Below are 10,730 nucleotides of genomic sequence, written 5' to 3'. Positions count from 1 at the left end.
CATGAGATTTCAAAGACAGTGAGGCAACATTGGGTATATAAAACATTTTTGGACAAAGGGGAAAAGGGAGGAACTGGGTCTTAGATTTCAGAAGTGACAAAGGGCAACCTGCAGGTAGTTGAGGAAGTGGGGAACATACATGGCAGAAAAATCCTTGCTAGGCAACTCAGAAACAATGGGACACAGGGGTATCTAGCTAACAGGCACCTGCCTGAAGCCTTCTTGTTTACCACATTAATTCCTGTTAGGCTTCGGGAACATCCCAAGGTCTTTCTGAAGCAGGTTTCTCTGTCTGAATCTCTTAGGCAGGAGGAAGGAGAATGGGGAGAATCAAAAGCTCCCTGAGTCTTATTTCTTAATAAATGGTTTAACCTCAATTTCTCAAAAGAGCAATTTCACAGTAGCATAATTTTGGTCCCCTTCATTTGCAACAAAAATTCTTTTTACTAATGAAAAAAAAGACACACAACCTGAAGACCAATGTGATTTTGCTTTATTGACTACTTTCCCCACACCCAATATTTACAGATGTAATAAGTGGAATTAAAAGACTATCATACGAACATTTAAAAAAGTCCATCTGAAACACTCTTAATGGAAATCAATTCATGTGTGTCAATACAATAACTAATTTATAATTTTCAGCCAATATCCATCATGCTTCATTTCATAAAAATTCTATTTTCAAGGAGAGATAAATCTGAGAAAATATAAAAAATTCAGAAAAATATTTCCGTATCTAGTCACAATCTTCCAGTTTTTCTGTAAAAGAAATCAATGACAATTATAGACATATGGGCCACTGTGAATTAAATAAAAATTTTTCTTAATTGCATAACTACTTTCTCTAATGTCATATTTAACTTTTAGTATAGAAAAACCTATGCATCTTTTATCATATTTTCATAATAGACTAATATCTTTTGTTGTTTATAAGGAAATATATATCCAAATTTAAAATCATCACCTAAATATTACCTTCAAATTAGCTACAAGGTATATGGCCACATGTTATTACCTTGACTCTCCATTATGATGGTCCATAGATGGACAACAAAATGAGGAAGTCCCCTAACCAGTCCTCATGCTACGTGCTCTAGAGGCCAGCTGCTTTCACAGACATTAAGAGGACATCAGAAATAAAGCATTTACCTCTGCATGTCTGAGAGATGCCAGGGACATGTGGACTAATGGACCTAACTCCACAGTATTCTCAGAATAGAACTCCAAACACTCTGGTGTGGAGATCAGTGGGGAAGAAGGAGGGCATTATTTTCTCTATCTGCACAAATTAAGGTTTCTCTCGCTGGTTCAGGAGAGCTAGCTGACTTTACTACCCATTCAAAGAATGCAGGAATATAGTGTCTCTTATCTTTAAAAAGTATGGCTGTGTTATTACGGCATTTAATTCCTTCCTACGCATTTTTGAATAATTTCAAAATTGCCAAAGACAAAATAAGTCAGCGTGTCAGTGACAGCAACTTCTATAGTATTAAAACGCTAAAAACTCACTTAGCAGTGTTTAATGGTATTCCTGTTGCTAGCCTAACATGCTGAAGGGGCATATAAGCACAACTTAGGAAATCATAGTGAATAAATATCGTTTATTATCCACAATGTAAAAACATCCACTTGCCAAAAAAATCCTTGTAATGGTGGTTGCACTGGATATTTTATTGTTGTTTTTTTTTTTAAAGTAAAAATTTACCTTATACACAATTCATAGGTTTCCTACTCAACAAAGTTATTTTTTCAAGTAATATAAAGGCAAATTTCAGAATGTTATGTATGGATCATCACAGAGGCGAAACCACTAGAGTCCAAATTGATGGTGCTTAAAGGGCAATTTTAAAATAACAAAAATTACCCCTATTGGTTAAGAGTTTAAATAGCTGATAAAAAATATAATAGAAATGAGGGTAAAAATTGGAATACAGGGTGTATTTGCAATTAAACCATGGCAGAAAACACCCTCATCTAGTGACTATTCAATGTTAACAAATGCAAGCATCTGTTTTAGAGAAATCAGACAATACACATGCTTATTATGTCTCTATTAAATGCAAATATACTATGAATTTTTTTTTAAGTCCACATTTTGTTCTGAAACTTGCCATTTACCAAAACACAACACAATGGTGGCCATTGTTCCTTGGGCAACAGAACATGCTAGCTTGCTCAAAATGCAGGGCCGACTTACCCGTGTGGTCAATAATTGATCATCTTTCGAAGGGCATCATAGCATTTCCATTTGTCTGGGATGTAGAATGGCTCAAAAATGTGAGGAAAGGGTGTGTCATACCCACATACTCTGGATATAGGAGCCTCCAGGTTCAGGAAGCATTCTTCCTGCAGATATGAATACAGGTGGTTAACTTCAAGAAGATATCTTTCGAGTTCCTTTCGTGCACTTGCTGCTGTCCACCTCTCCCTGGGGCTCTCCTCGTGTCACTGGAGCCATGGTGTTGGCTGAGACCCACCTGGCAGCATCCTCCCTGCCCAACGGTGACTGCGGCCGCCCCCGGGTGCAGCCTGGAGGGAACCGGGTGACAGTGGTACTCCGCACACAGTGGGGCGACAAAGGCAAAGGGAAGGTGGTGGATCTGCTGGCACAGGACGCGGACAGCGTGTGCCGCTGCCAGGGAGGAAATAATGCCAGCCACACAGTTGTTATAGATTCCGTGGAATATGATTTTCATCTTTTACCCAGTGGAATAATTAATCTAAATGTTCCTGCATTCATTGGAAATGGTGTGGTAATTCATCTACCGGGATTATTTGAGGAAGCAGAAAAAAATGTTAAAAAAGGAAAAGGTCTGGAAGGCTGGGAAAAAAGGCTTATCATATCTGACAGAGCTCATAATGTGTTTGATTTTCAGCAAGCCACTGATGGCATCCAGGAACAGCAGAGACAAGAACAAGCAGGAAAGAATTTGGGTACCACAAAAAAGGGCATCGGCCCAGTTTATTCTTCCAAAGCTGCTCGGAGTGGACTCAGGATGTACGTCTGGTTTCTGATTTCGATGGCTTTTCTGAGAGGTTCAAAGTTCTGGCAAACCAGTACAAATCTATATACCCCACTTTGGAAATAGACATCGAAGGTGAATTACAAAACTCAAGGGTTATATGGAAAGAATTTAACCAATGGTGAGAGATGGAGTGTATTTTCTATATGAGGCCCTACATAGACCACCAAAGAAAATCTTGGTAGAAGGTGCAAATGCAGCACTTCTAGATATTGATTTTGAAACTTACCCTTTTGTAACTTCCTCAAATTGTACAATTGGAGGTGTTTGTACTGGATTGGGTATGACCCCTCAGAATGTGGGAGAAGTGTGTGGGGTTGTGAAAGCTTACACAACTAGAGTTGGTATCTGTGCCTTTCCTACAGAGCAAGACAATGAAATTGGAGAATTATTACAGACAAGGGGTGGAGAGTTTGGTGTGACTACTGGAAGGAAAAGAAGATGTGGCTGGTTGGATCTTGTTTTGCTTAAATATGTTCATATGATTAATGGATTTACTGCACTGGCACTTACCAAATTGAATATTTTGGACACCTTTACAGAAATTAAAGTTGGAGTTGCTTACAAGTTAGATGGAGAAATTATACCTCATTTCCCAGCAAACCAAGAGATCTTAAATAAAGTTTAAGTTCAATATAAGACTCTTCCAGGATGGAACACAGACATATCAAATGCAAGGACGTTTAAAGAACTGCCAGTTAACGCACAAAATTACATTCAATTTATTGAAGATGAGATTCAGATTCCAGTTAAATGGATTGGAGTAGGGAAGACCAGAGAGTCTATGATTCAACTTTTCTAAGGATTTCCAGTGACACAAGAAACACTCCTTGAGAAGGGGGGAAGGACTTTCTTAACTATGTCTATGATCTACAAATTTCAAGAATAAAGACATTAACGTGAGATGTAAGCCCTATAGTTGTTTCCAGTCTTTAAGATGGATGGCTGGTGTGAAGGTAAGCTTCGGCATATTCCAGTGTCAACTTCCTTGGCTGGCACAACAGCCGAAATCATTTGTTGCTCCTGCTGCTCATGGTGCCACATTTTCTTTAATGTTTAGTAATAGTATAATCCATGTTGTTTGAAACCCAAAATAGAATGATTTTCAATATAGTTTGTTTTTATTATCGTCCTTGTGTGTTCATAGGTTTAACCTCTATTAAATGCTAAGAACAATTAATGCAGTTACGCACAAATATTTTTACATTCTGATCTTCCAGTGCTGTCATTGTAATCTTTGCTGTTAGAAAAAATGATAAGAGAGGAGTTCTGTAAACTTCTGTAATGCTATGAATTCTGTTTAAATTGTGAACTGTTTATTTTCTGCTGAGACCATTGCGAATTCGAGCTTTGGCGGGGGGAGGGCGATATATTCATGGGTCCTTTAATTTGTACAGAACACAAAACTTATTTCTCTCTATAAATTATTTAATACATTGAACAAATGTTCAAAGAGATAAGGTGTTCACTAATACAATACTCTTAATGTTAAAAAATAGTCATTAAAAGATCTATTGTGAAAAAAAAAGAAGATATCTTTCTTTTTCTCACAGAAATGAAACATTCCAACTTAAAATACAATTACATCCAAGGGCATTAAAATAAGTCTATTGTAATGTGAACATAGCAGGTTAAAAAAAGCAGGTAACAAACAGCATGTTTGGCATGATCCAAGTTTTACTTAAAATGTTTTCATATATGTATATGCATTTTATGCCTACATACATATCTACTGTTCAAGCCAAACCCGGACTATACCAAACATGCTGTTCTACAAATACAAATGTAACGCATGACAATCATAACAATATGTTCACAGTAAACTCTGTGGCTTGAAATTAGTGATAGTATGCTTTCTTGTTTCCAGTATTTTTCAAGTTTTATATACAATAAACATATTATCATAATAAATGTTTATAATTACTCTATGCAGCCACACTGAACTTCTACCAGTTACTTGACTATGTTCCAGTCTCTCACCACCAGGCTTCTGTAGATCCCTTGACTCTTGGCCACTGATCTCCCAGGACCATTGCTCTTTGCCTGACTAATGAGCAAACATTCTCAGGCATCACTTAAAGAGCCGTATCTTCTGGGAAGTCTTTCTGACACCCCGTCCCCCCCGCCCCCACCCCACCAGGTCCTGCACCACCACCAACAAAGAAAGGACTTCTGCCTGGACTACAGCGCTGCACTCAGCACAGTCCACTGTAGCTGCCTAACTATCTGTCTCCTCTGAGACACCATGGACTCTGTGAGGCTAGCAACCTAGTGAAAAACTACAGAATCTCAACTACAGAAAAATCCCGTAGTAAATTATCTTCAGAGGAAAAAACATGTTATAACATGTTAAATTTGAAAACATAATTTTTAGATCATTAAAATATCTAAAAAAGAGAGAGATGTGATTAAAATATTCTTAGAAATATATCAATTTTCTCATTCACAGCTATTACCTGAAATAAAACCTTTGTTTTTTTTAATATACTTGATTTCTACATTGCTTTGCTTCACGAAGGATTTGAGGAGATCCACATTTTCTTACATATTTTACCAACTGTATTTTCACATTAAATTTGAGGGGAAATTTTTACATGAAAGAATCCTGATGCTTGATGCATAATCCCTACCCTCTGTGCATATTTCTTCTAGTGACAAGTATATCAGAACAGAAAGGACACAGAAACAGGGCAAATTAGCTCCAAAGGGCACCAACTGGACATTTATACACACCTCCCCCACCTCCAATAAGCACTATGACTTACAGTATCCAACACCAAATAAGTGTTAGCTTCTCCTAGCAACAGGAAGTCTCAGTATCAACTTGAGAACCTTGCATACATATGATTTAAAGAGTCACCTAAGAAATTCCACTACTAATAAGCTTAAAAGAAATGACAGATTGAGTGGATTGTTTCTTGATTTCGACAAGTAATTTTAAAGGGATTTAAATTGTCAATTTGGGATTAACTCAGTTTTATTATGTTAGTTGACACGGGCTGATTTTCCATCATACATGAACTATCCATGGACACTGCAAAATACAGAAAATCAAGGGACTACTCCTAGAAGCTGGCTTATAACAAAATAATCTGTATTTGTGAAAATCACTCCTTTTAGCAAAATGACTAAAATCATCAAACCAATTTTTTTTCCAAATAGCAATGCTTCTAATTCCTCAAGAATGAGAATCACTTTTTACAAGGGTGCATCTATGATTGCACGGGCATAGAAAAAGGTCTGTAAGGTCATACTTCAACTATAAACAGTGGTTACCCTCTGATACTGGGAATGGCAGGAGGTGAGAAAGGACTCCACTTCGTACTTTATAAGTATTGCTGGAGATTTTATGACACAGTATTATTTTTGTAATTAAAAGGACTAAAATAAAGGGAAAGAGTAAAGTGATGAGTTAGCTTTTTATGTGTATAGTTCCTATTTTATGTAATTAACAAACACATTTGTTATTTTATATACAGCACTTCCTTAATTTGAAAACAATTACTGTAAATTATATAGAATTAAATGATTATAACATACTATATAGAAGTATATAAAATATACTGTAAAAGTTATGGAAGATAATTCAAGGACTTAGAAGACTGTGATTAATTTTATAAGGCTATTCCCTGAACAAAAGTTTGAAATTTTAACACTTTGCTAACTAAACTGTATTGAAGAAATTTAAATGTTTCCTTCCATGGACTTCTGTTAAACTTCCTTTAAAGCAATTGGAAATAAGATGTTTGGTCAGCAGCTGTACACAGTTACTTCCCAATGAACTGGTTCATGGACAAATGATTTATGTGTGGGTAGTCTTTCTTTGCTCTGCATCAGTTTTTGTCTTCATACAGAAGCTGTACACACAGGAAAACACACACACTTACACACTCTTAGAAAAGTATTGGATCTCCATGCATATAAGCATAACCAATGGACATAAGACACTGGGGGATAGGGGAGGCTGGGGGACTGTCTAGGGCGGGGGGATAAAATGGACACATATGTAATACCCTTTGTAATACTTTAAGCAATAAAAAAAAAGAAAAGTATTGAATCTCATTGGCAGATTTGTAGATAAATGTACCCGATTAATCCTCCACAAAGTATCTCTCTCTCTTATTATACACCACAGTATGACACCGTAACTATAGAAACCATGTGCTCTATAGTTTCCAAACAATTCAGATTAATTGTTCTTCTTTTCCATTAATCATACTCTTCTTTGTATTCAATAACACATTCATATTTTAAAAACTGCATTTGATGATTTTTGATTCAGACATAGTAATCCATAGAAAACTAGGAAGAAATAATTACCTAACCTACCAGTTACTGTGAGGATTACAGGTAGTATCCAGCACAGGAGTTAAGATGGGAATTATCAGTTGCTGGGTTGTCTCCCCGGGGAGCTTGACATGGAAAACACTGACAGATGTGACGGCGAGGTTCCAAAGCAGATCATAGTGTAACATGTAACTAGGGGCAACAGAAGAGAACCCAGACAGGTGCCAAGAGGAACTTCTCTCCTGCCACTTGTGGTTCAAAGTTTCACCCTGAATCCAGTTACAAGGACTGAAAGTGAACCCTAAACCAGTTATGTAGTAACACCTACATATATTTTGTTGTGGTGCATGTGCATGTAAATGCACCCATATGAGGGTTTCCGTGGGATCACTCAGGATCACTCAGCACTTAACCCCATTTCACCATTGAAGTTTGAAGTACATCAACCCTAAATTCTCCTGTCACCACATCACAGGAGTTACATCACTGAAATCAGTCTCAGGCATTCCACACTGTGGCTTCAGTCACTCTCAACAAATCTTTTTGTTTTTATGGCAGGGCTGATAATATAATTGATACAGCATGGGATTTGGAATCCTGTTTGAAGGGAATCTATGCTCTGCTGTGATTTAACCTCTCCTAGCCTCGGATTACTCAACAGCAAAATAGAAGTATTAAAAATTCTGCTATAGTATTTTCTTACTGTTTTGTAACGCTATTGTTCCCTTGCCTGTCTGCTTCCCTAGATTGTGAAGTAGCCTATGAGAAGTACCTAGTTTCATGCTTGACACATCACAGTGGCTCAATAACTGTGAGGTGTTGGTTTTCCTTCTAAGATTTTCCAAGTTATAATAAACACAAGGTATCTGAAATGATAGAACAAATCATCATTAAAGACAAGATTCTGGTACACGGAAGAATCAACGGTGAGAAATAATATCCCTTATAAGCACAGGGCCTGAACAGCTACCATTTACTGGACACTTCCTAAGCCTTTTTAAAATGTAAGGAAACACCAAAACTAAATGTAAGTGCTGTGTGAGGAAGGAGGGCGGCAATCACTGAGAGGGAGTCTGTGGGGCTGCTCGCAGGCCCAGTGCTGCTCCCTGGTGGGAAGCAGGGACCTAGACACTAATGGCCAGTTCCTAAGGCTATAGTCAAGAGCTATGGAAACGGTTTTAAAATTTCCTCTAAAAAAACATCATTTCCAAGCAGTGCTACTATAGAAAAGTAGCCTCTCAGTAAGCTACTGGAAGGTTACAAGTAAAAGTAGATAAATGAATGTAATCAAGACATACATACTTCAAAAAAATTGGGTCAAGAATAAAGACCATATAAAATTACTTGGTTTATTTTTAAAGCAATCATTTCACTTTTGTTTTTTAATTCAAGGCAATTCCAGACTCATATTTCTTTCTAAGGACAATTTTGGAATAATTTTTATTCAGGTCTTCAATGACATAAAGTTGCATATAGCCCACTGTGCAAGAATATATGCATATGATCGTAAGTTGAAGTTACGAAGTTTAAAGTGAGATGAAAAAATTTAGGTCTTTTATAAGTGTTCCTATTTTCTTAGAGATGATATTGGCTAATGAAACCTTTCCCTGAAAAAATATTGAAGGAAATTTCCTAAACATTTAATGGAAAAACAGAAAAGCAGGACACTGTAATGAGAAACACATCACAAATCAAAATAGACATGCACTGCCTATGGGATTATTGGATAAATCAGGATTTTATGTTCCTCCTTGGATCAATGAGAAACATCAGTCCACAACTTATTCTTAAAGTAATAACTCAAAAACTGATTTTTAAATTACTTTTCAAACAAAAAGACCAAGGTTATACCACATAATTGTTATTATGCCACCATAAACTATGAGAATATATTTTTGTTTCCAAGGGGGGGGGGGTATGGGAGGGTAAATTAAGCTGTAAATGTAATGAGCATTGAACAAGATATATAAATTATAAAGTTATTTCTTCTCTAGGAGAAAACATTAAGAGCTTTCAATTACTTGTGAAAGTGCTGAATTTTAAAATTAAATTTCAATACCGCTTGGTCCTTGTCTATTATTATTAATAAAACAATAGAGACTTTGCTTCTAAATGTAATTAGATGTCCAGATGTCATAATGAGCATTGAAAGAGGTAAACTCTAAAACTATGAGAAAAACGAATATACCAAAATGATGTATATTTGATAGCTTTAAAGTCCATGAACTTAGAAACTTATTTTTGATTATAAGTTGATTAGTCCTAATTATTTATGTAAGGTTAGACTTTCCCCAGCTTCCAAATATTATCAGAGAATATTTGTTTTAAATCGGTTTTAAATCTGTCATGAAAACGTGCCCATAGCCTAAACATGAGTTGTAGCAGATGAGAAAAAATGATTCTGGTGTCTTAAATCATACTTTCTCAGCAAAGGAGTCAAAGAAACCTGGAAAGGCACTATGTCAGCAATTCCAAACTACTTTCATTTACTGAACTAAATAAATATAATTTTATTAATGTAAAATATTTTTCATTTAAGCAAATGATTTAAATATTATGTATCATATTTTGAAAAAGCTTAAAACATATATTAGTTCATACTGATTTTCTCTGGAGCACAAATTTATGAAATTAATTCTTCAGACAACAGAGTCCCTAATCTACCCCCAAACTAACAGAATGCTCCCCCAAACATTAAAAATATGTTTATCTTATTTTTCTAATACCACTTACATGAGATACCTTCAGCAAACACTTGCTGACATGAGGTATCTCACTTTTAAAACACAAATGAACCTATATAACCAAATAAAACAGTATGTGACTAATGTAATTTTATCCAGATTTGTAGAACACCTGAAACATTACAGTCAAATCCAACTATTTCAGCAAAACTGCCATGTAAAATCATAATCCTGACTAATTAAAAGCTGAGATCTCTATTACTCAACTTCACTGGAATGTATTCAATGCCTGCTGATTTTTTTTAAAAAAAAATTCCATTTTTTTCCTCTTCAATGCAAATTATTGACAAATTGGGTACAATTGTTGTTTTCTAAGGTTTTTTCCAGCTACTTAAAGAATGAAACTGAATTCTAAATAGGATTTTCATTTAAATTCCAATTCCATTTTTAAAATGGAAGCTTATTTTCTGAAGTTAGAAATACTATTTCTGATCTAAACAGGTTTCCCTGGATACAGTCTAGCTATCTAAAACAAAGTTGGAATATGATATTAAAATATGTGTAGAAATGATTTGTGGTTCAAATTCAATCGTCATGTCAGAAGACAAGCATATTAATGTAGACTTATCTATGAATCTCGATATATTAACTTCAAATTGAAGTAGAACAAATTTCAGTATCAAAATTTAACATTAAAATCAGTAATTTACTATATAATATAGATTGCTTTCTT

At 35.6% G+C, this 10,730-nt stretch overlaps 1 protein-coding gene and 1 pseudogene across 2 annotated transcripts in view; one reads left to right on the top strand and one right to left on the bottom strand.

Moving 5' to 3' along the window:
- Positions 1-477: 477 nt before the first annotated feature.
- BCKDHB (branched chain keto acid dehydrogenase E1 subunit beta) overlaps positions 478-10,730 on the bottom strand; it is a 219,367-nt gene continuing 209,114 nt past the window's right edge. Inside the window, exons 10-11 of the mRNA XM_081095089.1 lie at positions 2,201-2,349; positions 478-762 (exon numbers count right to left, since the gene is read on the bottom strand). Of these exons, the coding sequence (XP_080951215.1) occupies positions 2,209-2,349 (141 nt within the window). The 3' untranslated portion in view covers positions 478-762; positions 2,201-2,208. The remainder of the gene's footprint in view (positions 763-2,200; positions 2,350-10,730) is intronic.
- LOC308521918 (adenylosuccinate synthetase isozyme 2-like) lies at positions 2,460-3,828 on the top strand (annotated as a pseudogene). Its single transcript has one exon. The product of its transcript is annotated as an adenylosuccinate synthetase isozyme 2-like (transcript).

This window comes from Myotis nattereri (genome assembly GCF_964212035.1).
Source record: "Myotis nattereri genome assembly, chromosome: 6".
In the NCBI taxonomy this organism is placed as follows: Eukaryota; Metazoa; Chordata; class Mammalia; order Chiroptera; family Vespertilionidae; genus Myotis; species Myotis nattereri.
The sequence above is the reverse complement of the archived record's forward strand: the minus strand, read 5'-3'. Positions and strand labels throughout refer to the sequence as shown.